We start from the raw sequence: 23,840 nt of genomic DNA, 5'->3' as shown, positions 1-23,840 counted from the left end.
TGTGAGGAGCAGGCTGGGGACAGTGTGAGGGCCCGGCTGGGGACAGTATGAGCAGCAGGCTGGGGACAGTGTGAGGGCCCGGCTGGGGACAGTGTGAGCAGCAGGCCGGGGCTGGCACGGCGAGCCTGCGCTGCCCCCTGGTGTCAGCAGCGGTGTCAGAGCCTCCTCCACGGCGGGATCCACCGGGGCGCGTCCTTCTCTCCCGTGCCTTTGCTTGGTACGGACCCACCAAGAGATCTGATGAACAGAGAACTCCCACTGGCACGATGTTTTGCTTTCAGATGTTCCCACGTGCAAAACAGTGATGCAATGGCTTCGTGTGAAAGCAGCAGGAGCAGTGCAGCTGTTTTCTGCGTGGTGACTGCTGTTCTCTCCTCTCTCTGTACGTCAGTTTTAGTCATGACAGTCTTACGTTTCTCTAGCCTCAACTATGGAATTCCCTCTGTATTTATTCCTAGTCCAACAAAGGAATGCTCTAATATAGTATGACCAGGAAATATAGTTTTATGCCCCTTCCCCACCTTTGGGGATTTCAGATAGGGGCTCAGGGCATAGATGGGAGAGCTGTGTACCACAGTCCAGCCAACAAATATGTCACATACATTCATCCTGTGACTGAGAAAAACACATTTATTTATTTCCAAGTTTGGTTGTTTTTTTGTAAACCCAAGGAAAATGCAATATGCTGACTGTGACTACAAGCACTCTAACCCAGACTAACTGCATTTTCAATAATCAGGATAGTTAATACCACTAATATGGGAAGTGTCAGTATTTAATCCATCCAGTGATCCTCTGACTGGTTTTTAAAAGAGCGTAGTGATTTGAAAATCAGTAATTGTACTGTGAAGAGAAGAAGGGAAGGGGCAGAGGAGAAGGGGACAAAAAAAAAAAAAAAAGAAAAGAAAGAAAAAAATAAAAATTAAACACAAATTGTATGTGTACCACAGTCTTCTCTAAAACAGGGGCAACCTTTCATTTCCACCACAGCCTGCTGGAATCCACAGACAGCTAACAACCACTGTGCTGTCACAGGGAGTTGCATGGTCTAGTGATTAGAGATTCATGTCCTACCACCTCCTTCCTGAAGTTTATTTTCAATGTCCTTCGATATTAAGAAAAAGGAAATCCTTGATGTAACTTTAAAAAATATCTACACTGGGGTTTTAAGCTTCTGAGTAATCAGGTTTCTGTAATTCAGCCCACCCTAAATAAAGACAGACAAAAATATATTGTTACTGAGTCCTTTTTTTCCTTCTTTCAGCCTGTAAATTTGTTTTATTCTCAACACAGTGAATATAAAAACATTCTGTGTGCAACCAGCCTCCATTTACTGCAGTTCATTTTGAATCTATAGATTCCTTGCAATTACTAATTGTATTACTAATATTTTATATATTTGGCTCCTGTTTCTCTGGAGTCTAATGGACTCATATTACACTGTTAAATGTGTTTATTCAGTTTGGCAAAACAAATATACATCGGATTTTGTGCTTGGTTTTTCATTATTAGGACAGAAAATTTTCTGTATGACATGACAAATAATTTACGGAACTCCTAATATGGCCTATTTCATATCAGTGTAGATGTTCAACACTTTCAGAAATGAAGGTACTTAAGTGCAGGGTTTAACCATTGCATGTGTAGTGTTTTTTACTACTTTACACAGGTTAGCTATAGTCTTCATTTGCATATAATTTGTATATATTCAATTTGATTGAAGAATCATTTACTGTGGAAAGTAGTCAAAATATGAGTAAGAATATAACACATAAAAAAATAAGTTTATAGTCTGATGTTTTTCTAATAATCCCTCAGAGTTTGAGCAGTGAGATCTTTAATTTAGGGCCAAATCTTGTTCAAACACATACAGTCCTACACAGATTAGTTCTTACAATTTGGCGGACAAGAACAACATTCATCTTGTTTTACAGAATAAAATTACTAAAATGAACATGCAACATTGCGATATGACTAGACATATCTCTTTCTTCATCTTGAACAGAAATTCTCAGGGGCTCCATGATCTCTGTGCCACCCTTATTTGATTTTTCTAATCAGATTTGTAAGGATTTCCTAATACTCTGTTTAGATGTGTCTGGCTGAAGGTAGATACCCACCTTGATTTGGAAGATGGAAATAGTACCTCCACTGAGAGTTTTCCCACCCTAATACAGAGGCCGAAGGCTAAGGGATGTTAAACACTCTTGCTAGTGCTTTTTCACTTCAGGGAAGGTACCTTATTTGTGCCTGGAAGTTCTGGTATACAGAATTCTTCTACTGGTAACAACAGTGAGTCATGGAATGATTTCCTCCTTGCCTGGCCTGCTGACTTGGCCTGTTGTTTGGAGGAGACACAGGTACCTGGGGGATCAATGCACAGCATCATCTCTAGCCACCAAATTGGGATCTGACAGTTAAGCATAGAACTAAACTGTTGATGCACTCCTGCCACATTGACATCATAAACTCATTTTAAAATGCATATGACAGCAAGTATGTATTTTTTCCTTTACTGACACACACACAAAAAAAGGAGCTCAGTTTATAGTTAAGATTGTATATTAAACCTGAAGATGACAATGGTTAAATGAAATTAATTCTGCCTCAAAGTGCAGTCTGTGTATGTTTGAAGGGATTTGATACCTCTGAAGGTAAGTTTAGTTGTTGTCATGCTTATCAGGCGGACCATTCTTGTAACACTGTGGTTTTATTCATAGGTGACACTACTGTATGCAGTTCTTCACGAGACACAACTTGAAATATTTTGATAAAATGAGATGCTTGCGGAAACGATCAGCAGTGTCATTCTTAGGAATCCTTGTTGTTTGCTTGCTGTTCATGAACTTGTACATTGAGGATGGTTATGTTTTGGTAAGTTGTGAAGAAGTGATCGTGGAACAACAAAACAGTAAAACACCCCTAGTAAAACAGTAAATTATTGAAGATAAACTATGTCTGAACTATTTGTGTGAGCTGGGAGCTTATTTTTCAGTACACACTGCAAATCTCACCTCTGAATGCTGCATTAAATGTTATTATAGAAATAAAATTATAAAAGAAAATTTACACCCATTCCATCTACTTTAAGCTCCTTGCATAAAAAATTTCATTTTAGTGAGTTTATTTTGTATTTTTCTTGCTTTTTGTAATTCAGATTTTAGTCTGATGTGTTCAGTGCTACAGCATAAAAAATTAGACAAATGAAACCTAATTTAAGTTTATGTTTTTGAAAAAAATTGTGGAAATATTTATGTTAGGAATTTCAACAAATAAGCTACTGACAACATAACATAACTCTACGTTTTGTGTGTTACCTAGGGGTGTTTCAGTGCTGAATGCCAAGTGAGTCCTGGAGACTCGATTAATGGATTGAATTTCCAGTTCTTTGGATATTGGACTGGGCCCAGTAAAAGAACATAGTAATTGAAAAACTGGATCTTGCAAATAGTAAAATGACTAAATTGATTTTTTTATATTGTGATATGACTAGATAGTTCTTTCTGTATCTTGAATTGAGCAGGGACAGTATGGATTTTCCAATATTTTGAAAGATGAATTCTGATCTCATTTGTGTCTACATAAGAGCAAGAAAAGAAACATAATAATAAGTCAAAAAGTGTAATATACAAGTAGTAAAATCCTTACATTATTTATCAGAACCATGTATATAGTCCTAGTTAATTTAAAATATTATAATTATAAAATTACTTAGAACAGTAAATATTTACAATATTAATATTATGCTAGTACTTTTTTAAGTTATTGTAAAGATAGAACATGCTTGTAACATGTCACTCCATTACAGACATATTTCTATGTCTAACACTGAGGATTTGCACTTTTTTATGTATTTCACATTTCTTGGTTATGATATTTGACCTGGCTTCTCACTTTATTTTTCCTAGTGGCATTTTCCCTAATATTTTGTCTCTGCTCACTAATTGTTTAAAAGTCCCCCAGATGTTCCTGAAAGTGCTTTTATTATCACTGCTAATGGTGTTCCTCTTGGCTTATTTTTGAAATCTTTTCCTGTCCTATTTGCCAGCTCCCCAGATGGCTCCATGTCTTATTCTTAATTTGCTCTTCCCCCACCTCTCTTTTATAAATTTACTCTCTTTCATTGCTTCTCTCATCACAGTTTGGCATGTTTGCATTCATGTAGCTCTCAGCCGAGTCTCTTGCCAAATCTCCTGAGAGTTCTTCCAGGTCTCTTGATACCTTTATGGTCCATCAAGTGTTTTTCAAGTGTGTTAGGATGTTGACTTTTCAGCTTATTTATTTAGTTTTATTCTCAAATTTCCTGACCCTGTCTGACAGCTCCAAACGCACCATGTCTGGTGAGTTTTCTCTGCTGAGGTAAAAGATGAGAAATTTCAGTGTTTGTGGTGAAGAGAAATACACTTCGGGTAAACCTTTTGAGGACAGCAGGGTAACCAGTTTCCCTCAGGTAATGAAAATGTGAAAGTCCTCAGAGCCCCAAAGGCTCTCTGAATTGAAGCCAATCTCTTTCTGGGCTGTCTTCTAAAGGTAACTGGTAGAAGGAAGACAACTGACCCAGAGTTCCTCCTCCCAGTCTCAGAGAGCAGGCTGTGCAAAGGATTGTGGTGCTGGTGTCTCTGGCACCAGATGTAAGACAAGTGGTCTTTTTCAAAAAGTTAGAGTATTAAAATGACAGTAATTCTGGTAAGCCTTAAGGGAGAAGAGAAACTTTCTGGTTTTGCTCAAAGCATCTCACATGTCCAGAGAATTCCTTCACTGTTTTCTGCAGGGTATTTGCTGCAGAAATGGAAAGGGCCCATGTGGCAGAATAGCTGAAGTATATTGGGTAGAGGGTATGCAGTTGTGCAGTGCTGATATATGTGTATTAAAAAAACAGTTTAAGGTGCTTCATCTGCAGCATATGAACTACACTTGATCAAGCATTTTGGAGACATGTTAAACTAAAATATACCAGATATCACAATATACACAAGGGTGTCTTATACCTATTCAGAGCTGTAAGTGGATTGTAAGTGATGTGTTCTGCACTCTTTTATGAACACTAATCACTATTTTGGGCACTATGCAAAGAATAGCACTACTGCAATTGATACAGCATCCTTAGCAGAGCAGAGTATCTTCATAAAGGGTGGAGAACTCTGGCACTTCATCCTCTGACACCCAACATGAAACTCCCAGCAAACACTGGAATGTAAGTTAGAGGTCAGTTTACAGATGAAAGTCAAAACCATTCTAGAATAAACCAGAGAAGAAAACCAAGGAGAGTTAATCAAGCTCCTCAGCTTCACTGACCTCTACATAGTAGTCAGAGATAGAAGAAACAGATTTTAATCTTTTGAAAGAAACCCAGATTTCAGTTTTTCCCATCATTCAACAGAATAATGAAATAACAACCATTAAAAAGAAATGTTAGCCACAAAAGGGATTTATTAAAGAGGGGAGAAAAAAGGAAAATTTTTGTGGTCAGTTTAGATATTTTGCTTGTTAAAATCAAAACATTTTCTTCTGACATTGTCTATTTCTAAACATTTCATGTAGCAAAACCTCAGCAGAATAAGTTTTCATTCTATGACCTTATGAAACAAGGAATCTTGGTGCTCCATTCTGGAGCCCATGACACAGTGTTTTGATACTATTTTTTAAAAAAAATTTTTGGACCAGCCTTTTTTCTTTTTCATTTGACATTTTCATGGAAAATCTCCTGAAGTTTTGGTATATTTTCTTCCTAGATCACTGACTCACATTTTAATCTTGAACCTAATCATCAAACTTCCCCTCATAATTTATGAGCAAATGCAAAGTGGCACATAAGCACTAGAGAGAAATTGCTCAAGAGTCACTGAAGATCAAGAGAGCCTAACAGTGCAGGTAGATGCCCCTGGATGTCTGCCAAAGATCTTTACAAAGCTCAGAAGTGGATTATTTACTATTACTGTGCAAGAAAAGCAATGAACTATAAATGAGTGTAACATCAGTTTACAGAAGTACTTCTTTGTGCTATAAAATGTATCTTTTGACACATTTTTAATATTTATGCCATTAAATATCAGCGCTGTTTACTGTTTCTGTGGTTTTTAGCAGCAGTACTATTACTGCACAGTGCTCCCATTTAAGGACAGACCCAGAAGTTTTAGTGCATTCGTATACTGCATTTATCAGAAGAAACTAACTCATTCATACATGTGCTTGTCATCAGACTAAATGAAACCAGATAAATTGAATAAGCATTCCTGCTTTTAAACTCAGTCTTCATGACCTCTTAGATATTCTCCCTTTTCTTAAGGACTAAGGAACAGATTTTTCCTGGGGCCCAAGTGATCTTATGCACAGGGCACTTATGCATGATGAAGCCACTCTTTCTCTTCTGTGCCCTTACTATGACTAGGGAGGCCTCTTGGAAGTAAAGGACTGAAGAAGGCAGGAAGAAGAGGCATGGCATGGTGATAAACGTTCATTTTGTCTATGCCATCAAAAAGTGTTCTCTAAATTCAGAGAAACTTGTACTGTCTGCATGATCACAAGCATTTCAGCATATTGCAAACCTGAATAGAAGCTTCTCAGAAAAATGAGCCAGATGCCAGGATCTAGATTTGTCTTTCCTTTGCAGCAGTTTTTATAGATTTTTTAATCACTGAAAACAATTTTTTTTAATCATTCCTGTTTCTACATCTGTGAAAATTATTTTATCCGATGCTGACTAATGTTTTCTTATCCCTCTTTTGAGTACCACAGCATTTTTTGGCTAATAATTTAATGTTTGCTACCTTTCCAGAATTTTATGAAAAGTACTTTTTTTCCCTTATACTGTAATCTGAAGGTTTATAGTAGATTTTCTGTAGCCAAAATGTATGATATTCAGTAATGCTTTTGGGTTTGGGGGGATTTTGTTTGTTTGTTTTTGTTTTAAATGAGGTGACATCCACATGCTTTCATGAAAGCTGAAACTGAAAAATGTTATTCTTGGAAACCTGCCTGTCCATGTTTCCTCTCTAGCTGGCATTCACAAATGTGTTTCTCTCTGTCTCTCTCCCTTTTTTTGTTATTTTTGTTTTCCCGCTAATAGGAAGGGGACAAGCAATTAATCAGAGAAACAGCCACGCACCAGCTCAACCCAGAGCGTTATGTTCACAGTTTTAAAGATTTGTCTAATTTCTCAGGATCTATAAACATTTCCTATCGCTACCTAGCTGGCACACCTTTGCCAAGGAAAAGTAAGTAACTGCAATTTGAATGTTGCAAAATGAGGTCCCTTAAGAAGGAGTGAAATCCATATAGTCCCTGTGGTATTTCTATGCAAGAGGAGCTGAGTTAGGCAGTGACAGTCTCAAGAGTGCTGGTGAGACAACTATCATAGGCCATTCTTGAATGGCTGCTGGTCTGTAATTAGCAGTGATTGCCCCACAGGCTGATTACCTTCTGACCAATGGCCTGACTTGTGGATATCCTGCAGGCAGCCCCTGGATGGTCCATGTGAGTATAATTCCATTATCTCCTCCCAGGCAAGAGGAAGATGATTGAGAAAGCAGAAGCAAGGCATGTGCTGGTGGTGTTCTGCAACCACCCTCTGAGACTATACTGTCAATCTCTGTCTACAATCTCTGTTTACTACTGGTAAATCCTATCTTAAGTATGCTTGGCATCACATAGATACACCCCTCAGGTCCACTATTCTGCCAGCCCAGCAGCTGCAAATGGACCTCCTTGCTCCTTTAGCTGTGCTAAAATGGGAGCTGAATTGTGCTCTTACTGGGACTGTAAAGGAGGATTCTTCTCACAGCCATCTGCAGATGGACTATTTAGTTACTCTTATTTCAGAGATGGTTCTAGACCTTCCTTTAAATGTGAAATACAGCTATACCTAGACTTCAGGCAGGTGTCCTTTCACCTGGTTCCAAATGGTTCCAAATCAACCATTTCACATACATAAACAAGGCTCTGAAGTCCAAGGCCAGGAGGTAAAATAAAATAATGTATGAGTTGTAGAAAGCTATAACGTTTGTTCAAATTAGATTTGAAAAATTTTGGGCTCTGTAGGCAGTGTAAATGACTTCTGGAGGTTGTACTTGACTGTACAACTTCATTTTGAGTAGACTTAAGCTTCGAGGGAAACACTGAATCACTATCAGAGCAGCCTTTTAGAAATGATTATATTTTAAGAAAGCTGGGGTAAGTTCGACCTAAATACACTCTGTCAGTTCCAGTCTTGACATTTTTTGCATCAGAAGTTAGAAAAATAGAGATATATTAACAAATATCTGGAAAAAAAAATCTTGATTTGGAATCCTGATAAAAATGCAATGGCAATGACTACAAAACAGCAGAGATTAAATTTCTTGTTTTATAAGATATATCTCTGTCTAGAAAGAATGTAAGAACATTAAAAATTATTTGTGCAAGCAAGGAGAGTAGTTCTCTTCTACTTTAAAATAATGTCTAAATTGTATCTTCCAAGAGGGTGCTCCCTGTAAAATGCTTAATGAGTCCTGAAAGAGGGTTAGAAGAGAAACTACTAGCAAGGAAAAACTAGACAAATGCACCTAAAAATGAACACACTAATTATCCATGCAAAACTCATAAAACTGTCAAGTTATGCACAGATGTAACTAGACTTTTAGAGGGCTTAAAATGATAAAAGGGCTGCATTTGGTAGTTCCTTGCTTTCAAAATACGGTGTTCATAATCCCCTTTCTTTTAGCAGATTTACAGCCTTATCATTGTATACGTGGTTTTGTCTACAAGGCATAAATGTACACACTGCTTTGCCATTTGTCCCCTGCATGCTACTCCTTGCAGTAAACCAGTGAATGTTTAACACAAGTCTCCATATGTCTGTTTGCTTGCAATATCATGCCTCTTAATGAAAAGGCAATAAAGGTCCTTTATAGCATGCAGCTTAATAAATTCACATACCAAATTTCTCAGTCTTCACCATTCACGAGGTTTGTTTAATATAAACACAGCTATGGAGTTTTATCACATATCTGTGATAAAATTGCTTCCAATGTCAGATACTCAGTTTTTGTTTGAATTGTCTTTTGTACAGGGTATCTTACGATTGGACTTTCCTCTGTAAAACGGAAAAAGGGAAACTACTTGCTTGAGACCATCAAGTCCATATTTGAGCAGTCAAGCTATGAGGAGCTAAAAGAAATTGCAGTGGTAGTACAGCTGGCAGATTTTGACTCAGCCTGGTGTGAAGGGATGGTCCAGGATATTTCACAGAAATTTGCACATCATATAATTGCGGGCAGATTGATAGTTATTCATGTCCCTGAGGATTACTATCCTGTACTGGATGGCCTTAAGAGAAATTACAATGACCCCGAGGACCGTGTGAAGTTTCGATCAAAACAAAATGTAGATTATGCTTTCCTTCTAAACTTTTGTGCTAATCTTTCTGACTACTATGTGATGCTGGAAGACGATGTTCGCTGCTCAAAGAATTTTTTGACTGCTGTTAAGAAAGTAATTACCTCACGAGAAGGATCCTACTGGGTGACATTGGAATTCTCCAAGCTGGGGTACATTGGAAAGCTTTACCATTCTCATGACCTACCACGCCTGGCCCATTTTCTATTGATGTTTTACCAAGAAATGCCTTGCGATTGGCTGCTCATCCACTTCCGTGGGCTGCTAGCTCAAAAGGAAGTGATACGTTTTAAGCCATCTCTCTTCCAGCACATGGGATACTACTCGTCTTACAAAGGAGCTGAAAATAAGTTAAAGGATGATGATTTTGAAGAGGAATCCTTTGATATCCCTGACAACCCACCTGCAAACTTGCACACCAATATGAATGTATTTGAAAACTACGAGGCAAGCAAGGCTTACAGCAGCATTGATGAGTACTTCTGGGGCAAAGCTCCTTCTACTGGAGACTTCTATGGCATTGTATTTGAAAAGCCCATTAAAATCAGTAAAATTAAAGTTGTCACTGGAACTGAAGATCGGCAAAATGACATTTTACATCATGGGGCCCTGGAAGTAGGTGAAAAGATTGTGGGCAGTAAAAAAGGAAGACAATGTACGACTTACTTGAGACTAGGGGAGTTCAAAAATGGGAATTTCGAAATAACAGATGTAGAGCACAAAGTTCTGTTTGATATTAACTGCATGAGAATACTTGTTACTAAAAGTCAAAAAGAATGGCTGATCATTAGGAGCATTAGCGTCTGGACTTCTCAAACACCAAATCAATAAAGCAAGGCCACCTGAGAAGGTACAGGGTGCATACAATCAACTGGGTCACAACTGGTGCCACTCCCCAGAAAAACAGACACTGGTAGCTCTTCACTAGAGACACTGAATATCTGGGGAAATCACAAAACAAGTAAAGCAATTTATTTTTTACCAGTTTGGTCAGGCAATATACAAACATTTATTTGTCAAAAATTTTGAATTTTATAGAAAACAAAAGGTTCTCATACCTCTCTTGAGATCTTTAAACCCTTTTTTATTATTATTTCTCTGTAAGAGAGATCTTGTGGACTGTACAGAACAAAAACTCCCACCTTATAATTGCCAAAAGGTTTAAATCTATGACCATTATGTTGTGAAAAGAAATTGGATTGCACCTTATGCACATAAAAATTTAAAATCTTATGGTAGTATGCGTTTGTACTGTAGTTGGTAATGTGTTTCTTTTCCAGGCAGTTGTGACAAGGAGATCTGTCCTGAAACTGGCAGTTTACTTCTGAGCACTGTAAGAAAATAATGTGGCTAGTCATTGCAACTTCTTGTCAAAAGGGAATGTATAAAATTATAAATCTGACATGACAATTATGTAAAAAATAGATAATTGCATCTGTTATTCTGTCTCAACAAATATCCTTTGTTCTTTCTCCTGGATCCTTACACTGAAATGAGCACTACTTGGATTCTATATTACCTAAGGGACCAATTTACTCTCGTTACTTGTTCAAATTGCCTCACACCAAGCAAGCCTTCTGCTTGAGTACCAATGTCAGTATCATACCCAGGTACCTCAAGAGCAGTACTGTTCTCTTAGAGAGACATTTTAACAGATCTCAGCTTCAACATCTTCTGTTCTTTCATGATATGGAGAGCTCCCCCTGAGAAATTTGCAGATAGCTCTATACTACAGCCTGGTTTCCAAGGACTGTCATACCTTCCATGTCTACATGTCCAGTTCATGCATGATACAGGGGGAAAGTGTACTGGGTTAAACAGTTGGGACTGAATGTAATCTCCAGTCTGTCCTGGATGATCTGTAGTCAATAGAAGAGACACAAAATGAAGAATCTTAATACAAAGAGAAATTAATATGTTTCTGAATTGGGGCTTTTTTTGGTGTTTTGAAGTTTTTAAATTTTCTGATTCTGATAGTATTGTAGACATCTTCCCACTGCCACTTGTTATTTCCTATAAACATATTTTTCCTGGCTTTAGTCAATAAACAAAAAAGTTCCTCCAGTCCATATGACTTCAGTGTTAGCTCTGGGCTTCTAGTGTGTCACACAGGGAGGCTGTATAGCATATGATTTACACTATATGCATACATTTAGGTTACAGAATCTATGGAATTTTTCCTCTAAGAAATTCCCTAGATTGTCCCAGTAGACATACTAAGAAATATATGAGTAGCACGTATGACAGAGATGAACATCGTATTATCAATCTCACGAATACTGTGCTCATCACTAGATTGCATTTAGTGGGGTTAGTTAAACCTCGAAGGCAAGAATTAAATTTCAAGAATGCTTACACTGACAAAGAGTGAACTAGTTTCTGGATGAGTACATACAAACCTAACATGAGTATTTCAGAAGGATAAATTATTTTTAAAATCTACACAAAATATCAATGCAATTGATTTTCCTTACTCAGAAATCTGGATAAATTCAGGTCCAGCTTTGGCAAAACACCCAATACAGAGGTAAGGTATATTGTCAATTAAATCTTCTGGTATCTGCTTCTACATAATTCAAAAAAACATCTTTTACTCAAAGACTTTGTTTCTTTGTTTCTTATTATACACCTAAATCTCTGTGTTTTTATATACATATCTTCAATAAAATAGATTAAAAGTGTCATACATGTTTGACTTGAAAAAGAAAATATAAGCTCTTTAAAAGCTCTTTAAAAAAAAAAAAAGCAAATGCATGCTTATCTTAAATTATTATAAATACTTATGAAAGAATTGTTTTTTTAATATTGATATTCCACATTTCAAAAATATTGTTCTGGTAATTATTTATTAGTCAAGCTCCATTTTTTTTTTAAATAAGTCATCATTCTTCTATTTTTCCTTTTATAGAATCACAGAATGATTTGGGTTTAAAAGGACCTTAAAGATCATCTAGCTCCAACCCCTCTGCTATGGACAGAGATGTCTTCCACTAGACCAGATTGCACAGAGCCATATCCAGACCAGTTCTGAACACCCCCAGGGATGGGGCATCCACAAATCCTCTGGGCAGCCTATTCCAGTGCCTTGTTGCCACAGTAAAAGATTTCTTCCCAATTATCAACTCTAAACCTACTTTCTTTCCACTTCTAGCCATTCCCCCTTGTCTTGCCACTACATGCCCTGGTGAAGTCCTTCTCCAGCTCTCTTGTAGGCTCCCTTTAGTAGTAGAAGGTGCTAAAAGGTCTCCACGGAGTGTTCTCTTCTGCAGCTGAACAACCCCAACTCTGAGCCTTTACTCATAGCAGAGGTGCTCCAGCCCTCTGATCATCTTTGTAGCTCTCCTCTGTATCCACTTGATCATTTGATCATTAATTCGTAATTCATTAACTTTCTTTTATCCCTAACTATTAGAGCCAAAACAAACATGACTAGGTTAAGCATGAACCTTTACTTTTACTCAGAAATGCACTATGTCTGAAGCAATCTTCTAAATTAGAATTGAAAATACACTCAATCCAAAAATTTCAAATACCCTTGTAATCAAAATCATAGACAATATGAATGGCTACTTGAGTTCTTCATGATGATGAGAGGCCACACAAGAGATTTGCCCTGCACATTCATCTCCTAGAAAAATAGAGGTACAGGAGATCTATTTTCGTGTGATGACATATAGTATATACAAATCTAGATAAAACTACATGATACATAGTAACTTTTACAGATAATTTCCTATCAGCAATACCATTCTTCCCAGAAGGAATGTTCAGGGTCTTCCTCATAAATACTATCTTGTAATGAGAATAATTTGTTGAGTTTTAAAAAAGGAATATGTATCTCCACCTCAATCCAAAGAATTATTTACTTCATATTAGTTTAACAATTAAGTATAGAGAAAGATTAACTTCAATACCATATCCATAGTCTGCTGTTAAATTGCCATGAAATTGGATTGGCATCCGGGCAGATATTAGACTAATTTTCAGCCACATTTCTAGATGTTTTTCAGCTGTCATGCTACCTACTACTCCTCTTGAATAAAATCCCACTTTGCTCTGATAGTTGTAAAAAAGGCTCTTAAAATTCCATGTAGAACTTGAAAGTACTTTAAGTAGGATTATATTGCTGATTAAACTCTTTTCCAGCCCTTTGCTGGGCTTATGTGAGAATTTCACATTTAACAAGTAAAGCTGAACATCAAAAGCTGATGTTCATTTCCTCTGTTCAGACAGTTAAAGAGCTGTCTTCCTTCTTTATTGCTATTTAGCCATTAATGTTGGTTTTACTTTTGCCAGACTGAACTTTGGAGCAACAATTTAAAGTATTCTGTCTTTTTTTCTTTAGTATACCATGCACCGCTAAGAGCAGAGATCTAAAGGTGTAAGTTAAACCCTTACACCAGCCTCTGCTGCTACTGAAAGTCGCTTGCTGCGTGCTCATGCCACCTGGGATATTTCAGTTAATTTATAACTTTAAAATCTATTCTATTTTCATGTTACAATTTCACCTGCACACACAGCCATTCCCTTCTTCTCTCTTTAATTTCAATACTTCATAAATTAACTTTATCTTGGGTGAATATTGCCAAACCACTTTCACCCCCATTCAGGAAACTGGGTTGGTTACTTCCATTTATTTCTCAGAATTACTTCCTGCTTTTGGCCATTGCTCACTACACTTAAATGCCACATTTGCTGAGAAGACAATAAGCATGTTCTAATGAGACACTCTTTTAAAAGAGACATACTAAATATTTTTGGGTTTTTGCCATGTAACTCTAAGAGTGCACTATCTGATTGTGTCAAAATTATACGCATACCATTTTACCTCCATGGAAATCCCGTAAAGCAAGCAGGTTTTATTAATCACTCCTACAAATGGTTCCTGGCAGTGGTCTGGCTTTGCATTTGCAAAATGAGCCAGGTTTCTCCCTTCCACAGAACTGAATAGCAACTTTCAAGGAAGGGGAAATAAAAAAATCCAAATAGGTCTTCTCTCTAGTGGTTGTCTGCTACCTTTCAAAGATGCAATTTCTTCCCTGTGTTTCCTCTCTTCTTTCACTCAAAATTGTATATTAAATCAACATGAGGTCCTACTTCTTCCCAATACCTCAAGTCTCTCATCAACTCTCCCATCTGTACACTCATAGTTTTCTTTTGGAAAGGGATAGTTGTAGTTTTAGTTTATGCAGAAATCCTTAAAATTTGGGGAATAAACACCACAACACAGCCAGTAAATTTTTACAGAGGTCCATGTTTATTTTTTTAAATGCTCAAAGTGTGATATGCAATATGTTCACTCAAAGTAGAAAATATGTTTACTCAAGCATATTTGTGATAACTGCTCCTCACATAAAAACAAACAAAGAAAAAGCTCAGGTAAGGCTTTTTAGGTAAGTAAGTATGGCATGTGCATACACAAGTGTATTAATAAAAACCCCCACAAACCCCCACATCTAAGGCTGTCTTCTGTACTAAAGACTTAAAGCTTTCTGGCTAAAGAGAGAAACCAGTGTGTCAGAAATAATTTGGATATTAACTTTTGTATGGTTAATCTTTCATTCTTTTGATACTAAGCCAATTCCATAGAATATAATCCCTTGGGTTATATCACTTGCCAAGTTGTTTTGTAAACAGATGTTACTTTTCTTGAATATTGATTATAATTAATATATTTACCTTGTCCACAGACTATTGATAACATTTTATCTTGTTTTGGTTTTTTTGAAAGCTCATTTTTTTCTGTTTTAAACTGAAGAAATATGTTTGTTTTTTTCTAACAGCTTTAGCATAAACATTATAGAACAAGGGAATAGGAGTCATGTTTAATCTGGTATGAAACTGAAATCAACTGTTTTCATAATATCATATTTTATAAAAGGTATCTAATTCATTAAAGTATATTTAAACATTTATCTGTTCTAAAGAAACATAGAATATCTTTGTTTCAGGAATCTGTGATTAAAAAAATCCCATCTAAGACCATATGATTGGAAAAATTCCCTTTCCCACACTTTCATTTGTTCTGCCAGCAGCATGGATTCACATTTTTTCAGTTCTGATTCATGGTCAGATCCCACTAGGTTTGAATGCATTCAGTTAATCAACATTCACCTTTTTATGCTTATTAAAGACTGAACATCTATCTTTCTGTCCTAAAGAAAAAAAATATTGTAAATTCTGGTTAATGTTTCTCATTGTTTTGATAATTTTTGGCTAATGTTTGCTTTTATTTATTTTTCTTCATAAACATAGCTTTCTTGAAGAGTGAAAGGGGAAAAAACTTGGTTGTGTTTCTTCATCATCTATTTCTGTCATATCACCTTCTTCATATCCAGATTTCACTACTCACTTGCTCACTGCAGGCACATGCTCATGCAGTGAAAACACAAATAAATGGAAAGGTACTGTAAGCAAAAGGTTTCTGGTAGAGAGGGGAGCATGAGAGAGAGTCAGAGGCTGTCTTAGCTATTTAAAGTTCACTACAAGGAAAGCTAAGGAACACTTTCTTCTGCTGCCCTGCCTTTAGACCGTGACATTTCTTCCATTTCATGTGCCTCTGTGGATATGTGATCTGAAGTGCTCACTGCACTTAGCTGGAAATTTTCTAATAATTTTGCACTTCTTCGCTATTCCACTTCGGCTGTAAATCTTTTCTCATGTAACCAGCTCGCTTTCTGCTTGAGCTACACTGTGTGGTGTCAAAGTACCCTCTAGCCGTCTATGTGGTTTTAAATCTGGGACAAATTACTAACCCAGCAAACATTTTTGCAGCTGTTTAAGTTAGAGAGGTGTGTGCTCCTGCTGAGATTTGGCACTGGAGCCAAACTTGGCATGCTACATCACCTAGAGGACTGCTTGGGCATGCATTATAGCACCACAGGCCTGCGACTCGCTGACAGCTGGAGTGGTTTAAACCTTACCTCCAGCCAGCTTTTGTGGCATTCCCCTCTCCTCGTTTTGCTTAAAGTTACAGACCCACCAGTGCAGCCAGAAGAAAAGTGCTCAATGCAGTGTCTTTGCTAAATGTGCCTCCATCAGTATTTCAACTATTCTGCAATACCAGAGGCACTGCCCCACGCTGCCCTCTGCTCCTGCCCAGCAGGCAGGAATGGTCACGAGGAGCTGGTTCTATGACACCTTCACCTGGCCATTAAAACAGACTTTTTTGGGGGTGTTTTTTCCCCACATATCCTTCCCTATAAAAACTATTTTGCTTGACATTTTTTGTGGAGCTAACATATTTTAGAGCAGCAAGTTGTTTTATTTAATAGCAAAGTAATACAGATGTTAAGGAAATAAAAGAAAAAATTAAGAGTTCAACACTAAGATTTATGAAATTAATCAGTAAAGATAGGCCATGTACAGTAAAAGCTACAAGATATTTATCTTTTTTCCACTCAAATTAGGTTTTTTTTGTGGTTTTGTTGTGTTGTTTTTTTTTTTTTCTCTCACATTTATGAGTTGCAGAGGCAGCTAAAACTGAAAAACAGCAAACTTTTCCCACCCTTATTCACAGTTTGTATAGATTTAGAATTTTTTTGATATTTACCCACATGGAAACATCTACCATCTGGTGAGCATACTTTGGTCAGACATTCTGCTCCCAGTAGTCAGGACATCTTGGAAAAATTCCTAGTTCTTAAAAAAGAAAACAAACCTTGTTCGGTGCCAGCATAGTTCGTGGGCCAGATGCTTATCTGAATTACACTGCCGTGAATAAGCACTTTCAATACTAATGAAAAATCAAAAGTTTGGTTGGGTTTTTTCCTTCTTTATTTTCTCTTGTTCAATTTAATACAGTAATTAAATAGACCAAGATTATTAAAATAGCCTCAAAAGTTTTTTAAGTATAAAAAGGATCTTTAATTTAACTTGGAGTAAGAAGTCAACAGCTTAAGGTTCCTTCTCTCTCACAAAAGGGAGTGCTACAGCAGATTTCCCAAGAATTTTAACTTTTGAATGTCAGGAACTTGGAACAGAGGGCCTCTTTCCTCTTTCCTTATCTCAGTATAAGCTATAGAAAAGCACCTTTCTTCCAAAGGATAAAATTCATAATTTCATAAGTGGGGTGTAAATATACTAGAACTCTTATGGGAGCTTCTCCTGCTTGTCCCACTGTTCTAAAATACTGCATTCAGTAGCATAAGTATCTTCACTGCACTTTCATTAGCAGACTCAGTTTTCGGGTTTCAGTCTTTAGTGACAAAAATTGAAAAATCAGGAATTATTTCTGCTCTTACTGTTTTCTTCAGTTCATGGCAGTTTTCAGACAAAAATTTGAGAAACACAAAGAAACAGTTAGAAAAATTATCTAACTTCAGAAGAAGTTTTTTCTTTTCAATGTCTTTTGTTGGAAAACAGATATTTTATCCCATATGGCACCTCAAAACAGAGCTAATATATATTCCTAAATGCTAATGCACTTTTTTTTCCCCTTCATCTCTTTTTTAGTTTTCTCTAGTGTCCCAGTAATCATTTTCTGTTATGAACCCAAGGTGATATTTTGGCTTATCATTTTCTTTTTTCACCTGAACATCATAATAGCTTCTCTTTTTTAATTATTTTATTTTTAATCGTAATGGACACTATTTGCAAGAAACAGTTCATCTGGTAAATTTAGCTTTATTTTTTTATTTTTTTTTCTCTTTTACTACTACAAATGAAAGGATACAGCAAGAAGTGGGGTTAAATTTCTGAGCACTGTTAAACTTTTCTCTTGGAATTCCCTGCCATGCTGTGGCAGTGAGGATGCAGGGTGCACCCTGGATAACATCTAATCAGAAAAAGCAGGGAAATTGCTTTAGTTTAAACTATTCCTTGAGGCTGAAGATAGCAATTCCATAGTTACTGAAAAGAAATCAGATGTAAGAAACAGACGGTAACAAAACAAAGGATGACTCGGATGTTGCTAGTACTCCCAAAATATCTATAACTAAAAGCATTCTAAAAAATCCCAAATCAAGAGGAGTGCATGTCTTCATTTTAACAGGTTTGATCACATCCTAATTTAGAAATTACTTCTAATCATTAAACTATTCTTAGTGAAGGCACTTTGAGACAATTGCCATGAAAACCAAGCACTGTTGATACTGAAGTTTTTCAAGAAATTGTGTTCAGAATTATGCAGAATTTAATTAAAATTTATTCACCATTATTTCCCCTGCACTGAAAATAGGGGTTTGATGCACTTCTTTTGTCCTGTGTTTCCAGCCATTAACTATGAGTGTACAAGAACCAGTGAATCAGATAGTGAATCAAATAGAGAAATATCATACGGATTATAATCAAGAAGGAATTAAAAAGTGTGGTGTTAGTTCAGTCAGCATTGGGCCATATTTGTACCGGCATAACACAATTCGGTTAGGTAGAAAGAAGATGCTGCAGTTAATGACTGAGAAGTTGTGTACAAACACAGAGATATTCCTAAACCCTTTTCTTTAGTGTCCGTATTAGCACATACAATAATCCTCTTATTGTCTCAGATCTAAAGACTTAGAAATGATAAATGAAGAGAGAGAAATAGAAATTAGTTAATCCAAGAAGATGAAATAAAGCAGAGGAATACTGAGTTACCAAGACCATAAAGTAAAATTATTTCAGCCAAACTGAGCCCAGATCTCCACATGTTCTTATTGTTTGACTGCAAATATGTTGTTCTGATTTTAGTTCTTTAGCCTCATATAATTTTGCATAAAATATAATCTCATGGCCATAAGAAAAGCCCTCTCAATATAATCATAATATATTAGGTTATCTAATTTAAAAATCAATTTCTGTAAATAAATTCTCTTAAATTTAATTAATAATTCCTATTGCATTTTTGCTAAGTATTGTTATATATATAAGTATTTTCAACACTGTAAAGTCATACTGATTTAACCTCTGCTTAAAATCCATAAATAAGACTTATTTGAATAACAGATATATGTTTTAAGTCTCCATAGCCAAATAGATGAATGCTGTTTCTGTCAGACTGGTGAACACAATTGAGTATAAACCAGGAGCTTAATGAATAACAAAAGAATTATAAGAAAGTTAAAACCAGAAAACCTAGGAATAATCTTCTGGTTGCATAAAAAAGTCTTCAAATTAGAGCTGGTATATCTGTCAATTCTTTTCCAAAATTCATAAGCTTATGCATATTTTTAATACATTATAAGAGCACAAATGTAATTAAATGTGCATGGCATGCCATTGATAATTGTCAGTAGTGTGCATGAGGTTGCAGGGAGTAGGCACTCTTATTACTGCAGGAGCTCAGAGTTATCCCAGTGTTTAGATGTTTGCCTTCAACATATCCCACATTTCCCACTGCTGGGTGAAGGTTCCTACGTCACCCAAAACACCTGAGTTCAATCAGAAGACAACTGTGGAGGCAGACTTCATTGCCAGTAAACAAGTTTCACAGCAAGAGCATGCAAATTCAGGGCACTGTGGAAGGAATGTTGTGGGAATAAAAAAAAAGAGGAGTGGTTTTTTGGCAGAGTTTTAAACCTAGGGATAGAAAACAGAAGTCTAACTGAATTGTCTTCTATAATTTTCTAATGCAATTTCCACAAACACTTGATTTTTTTTTTTAAAGACTTTTTCTAAAGACATTTGGAGTTGCATGGTTTTGTAAAATAATGTTTTTTGTTTGCAAGATGAAAAAGAGCTTTCAGCTCTTGAAATAGTGGTAATAGAAAAAATTTTGCTATAGTATGAGAGAGGAATTCTAAGGCTGGAAAGGATAAAACTACGTCAATCCCTTCTATTTTATACAGGGTTGGACACATAACTTATGACCTTTACTAAATCATTTAGAAAAGAAAAGTACAAGGGTGGAAAAAACAGGGTTCTAGTGCAGCCAGGCCCATTGGGAGATGAGAAGAGACAGAGATGCCAGAGAATCATAGCACAGATCAATATGGGATGGATACTGGAGGGAGATACAGGAGAGCAGGAGAAAATAGAGAAACTAGAGATGAAGAATGAGAACCAATAAGATCTGTGTTCACATGAATAATTTTCCAGGAGCTGTCACTTAAAAAAGCCAATGATTCAGACAAAATTATATTTCCTATTGTTTTTTCTGTTTTGGTTTGGTTTGGTTTAGTGCTAGAATAGAAAATAATGAACTTAGATTTGGAGATGCCAAATCTCTACTAATATTAATTGCAGATTTTCAGTGTGAAGGCTGGGTTCTGAGTTTTGTGCAGGCCTAAAGCTGAGCTTGTGTCAGAAGATATTTTCAATTGAAGCTGGCTCTCTTGGGTGCTATGACCCTACAGTCTCTTTTTAAATTAAAATTTCTTCTATATCTGTTTCAGATTATTGTAAAAATTTCAGAGGTTATTGGACTCGCAATATCTAATATTTGCAATACTTCTTGGTTTAAATTAAAAGTTAAGAAAATTAACTAGAAGGTAGTGGAAAAAAGAAAAGGAAAGGTAGCATTTCATCTTTTTCAAATTAATTCAGTTTGAATCCAGTTATATAACTGGGAATAAGAGATGGTAGAAGTTGTACTTGTTTGCAATTGTTATATTCAGAAATATTGAGGTTTAGTACCATCTTGGCATTATTAGATATTATTTGGTATTGGAGACGTCTGAAATCCAGAGTTAATCAATAGGGTAAGGGACCTTAGGTAATAAACAGCCTTCCAAGTGACAACTGGTGGCCAAATATTTCTCAAAAATCAGTAACAGAAATCAGTGTTGAAACAACCAAAGACAGAGGTATCTGGTTTAAGGTAAACAGTGTAGGAGCATCCATAGTCAGGATGGAGACAGGGGGTCTCCAGAGGGCAGTTCATTGCATGCTAGGTTAAGTTAAGGTGGTACCTCTCAGGGTACTCCTGTCACAAGAGGATGTGATGGGAGCAGGATGACCAGCTTAGACAAGACTCCAGTGTTAAGCTGATGGAGTGACATGTATCCTATGCTTTGTCTTTTAGTTCCATTTCCTCCTACACCTCCAGCCCAAAGAGTATTCAGGCTGATATTTCAAAATGAAGATGGCTGTGTCTATAATTTTTTTTTAAAAAAAAGAGCTATTCCTACAACAAATTTTTTATATTAATTTCAATTAATGCTACAAAAACTTCAGGATCAGGAAAGGATTTGCATTTCACTGTAACATCTTGCTACTGGTTTTATTTCTCACACACTGATGTTTTGCTGTAATAAATTTCAATGTGCATATCTTCAAGGAACAGTACATCAACTAATTAATGTTAGAAACATAGAACCATTTAGGTTTAAAAAGACTCTTAAGACCATCTAGTCCAACTATTAACTCAGCACTGCCAAGTACACCACTAAAGCACATTCCTAAATGCTGCACCTACAAATCTTAAATACCTGCACAGCTGGTGACTTGACTTCCCTGGGAAACTTGTCCCATCTTGACAACCTTTTAAATAAAGATATATTTCCTATGTTACTGAAATTAATTTTGTTCATAACATCCTTCCATGGTTTAAGAATTGCTTAAACAAGTAAACAAGCTTGCTTCCAAAAAAAACCAAACAAAAAACTAAAACCAAAAAATCCCCAAGAGCAAAGCAAAACAAAAATTTGCAATGTTCTCACAAATTAAACATCAAGTTTAAAACATCTTTTTGCATTACTGAGTTAATTACATTCATCAGTGGGTTGTAATTACATTACAACCTGTGGGTCAGGGGTTTATGCACTAACTGTGAATATCAAGTTCTTAAATGCATAGAAGCTTGCCTGCAAGGTGGTTAAAGCATTCTGTGTGGAAAGCTACAGTGTCTAATTCCAGCAATACAGAATCTGACCTTTTCACAGCTCACATACAGGTGCCTTTCCCAAACTCTCATTAAGCTTGCCCAATGATCTTCACAGAGTGTGTGCTGGAGTCTGAAGTGGCTAATAGAGGAGGAAAATATTCACAACACTGAGCTAAACATCAGCTGTTTGTGTTTTTCTCTCCCACTGCCACTTTGTTTGTTATCTGGAATAAGGGTACCACCTACTGGTCATCAGAGTTTTTGTGAAATTATCTGAAAATATCTTTGTCTTCTGCTCAGTGGCACTTATTCTTAGCTTATTGATTAAAACAACCTAATCTTCCATCATTTTGTACCATTCTGGTCATGTGGATTTGAACAAATATTCTTTTTTCTTTTATATATATATATCAATAAAGGTAAAAAAAATTGAGGCAGATATGCAGGAGGCCAACTGTTCTTCCTTTAATGTATGGTTTTATTGATGCAGGCAAACAGTTATATACCAAGGAACAGCTTGATTTCTTTAGTATGAGACAGCAACAGCTTCCAGAATAGCATTCTTTCCTACAAAGAAATGTAAAAGGATATGCTCTTACCTCTCTCTCTCTCTCTCTCTCTCTCTCTCTCTCTCTCCCTCTCTCTTTTAAGGACATAGGAGATAATAAAATATTCTTACTCGTGATTTTCAGCCCAGGTGTTCATTGTGCCCATTAGGCACAATTTCTGCTTCTGAAGACTTCATTTCCTGCCAGCATGTGAAGAAGAAAAGAGAGGAGAAAGAAGTGGAGGTCCATTTAGGAGCAGCAAGGGTCCACAGATGGATTATGAAGTCCTGAGCATATCAAGAGCAGGGTGATCTGGGATGGACCAAGAGAAGCTCTGCAGTCACTTTTCTCACTCAGCACACTCACACTACTCATGAAAAACCACTGATCTTTTCCAGTCTCACACCAAAGGCCAAATCTCTGAAAATTCCCTCTTATATGCCTTAGTCCAGGCCACCCAGAATCTGGGACATCATGCTGGAGGGTTTTATTTCAATAAAACTGGTGGCCTACTAGGTATATTTGCTAATTTTGTGACCTTAAGCAGGGGAAAACTAAAACTAAACCTTTTCTTTAAAACAAGATAAATGAAATCAGCTTCCTAGCAGTGACAAAGGAGCTTTTAGACTAATCCTGCACCCCCTTCAGGTGAAGAACAGAAGGAAGGTGTCATGCCTTTTCTCAAATAATTTTTTCTTGTGGTGAAGGCTGTGTATGAAACGCTTTTGATGCTGTATGTGGTACAGAACTTTTGGGGAATATCAGTCATATCCAGCAGAAATGGCCTGGATAGAATTAATAACAGCTCAATCAGTGCTACAGTTTATATTTGTGATCAAAACAATACTGATGACACACTGATGCCATAGGTATTGATGAGCAGTGTCTGCACAGCACCAAGGCCACCTCTGCTTCCCACTGTACCTCAAGTCTGATTAGGCTGGAGGTACAAAATAGAGAGGGAAAAGGCAGACAACCCAAACTAACCAAAGAGATATTCCATGCCACATAGCATCATGGTCAGCCAAAATAAAGGGAAAAGAGTGAAGCAGAAGAGGGAAACAGTGAATGATTGCATCACTTTTTTTTCTTTCTCCCTTCTTCCATTTATCCTTCATTTAGTACTTTTTTTAAAATTAATGTTTAGACACCCAGATTTTTTTGGGGGGTTTTCATGT

The 23,840-nt window shown here is 36.6% G+C and overlaps 1 protein-coding gene across 3 annotated transcripts in view; it reads left to right on the top strand.

Annotated features, from left to right (window-relative positions):
* The window catches only part of MGAT4C (MGAT4 family member C), a 323,879-nt gene extending 313,066 nt beyond the window's left edge, over window positions 1-10,813 (top strand). For 2 of the 3 annotated variants that reach the window (XM_015629496.2, XM_033514698.1), the window contains 3 exons: window positions 2,721-2,874; window positions 7,067-7,214; window positions 9,047-10,813. In XM_015629496.2, coding sequence (XP_015484982.1) covers window positions 2,734-2,874; window positions 7,067-7,214; window positions 9,047-10,203 — 1,446 coding nt within the window. In that variant the 5' untranslated portion in view covers window positions 2,721-2,733 and the 3' untranslated portion in view covers window positions 10,204-10,813. Of the gene's footprint in view, window positions 1-395; window positions 2,875-7,066; window positions 7,215-9,046 lie in introns of those variants that run through there. The other variant, XM_033514699.1, reaches the window with a different exon arrangement.
* Window positions 10,814-23,840: the final 13,027 nt, after the last annotated feature.

Source organism: Parus major, chromosome 1A (assembly GCF_001522545.3).
Source record: "Parus major isolate Abel chromosome 1A, Parus_major1.1, whole genome shotgun sequence".
Lineage (NCBI taxonomy): Eukaryota > Metazoa > Chordata > Aves > Passeriformes > Paridae > Parus > Parus major.
Note: the sequence above shows the minus strand (reverse complement) of the source record. Positions and strands in the feature narration are given on the sequence as shown.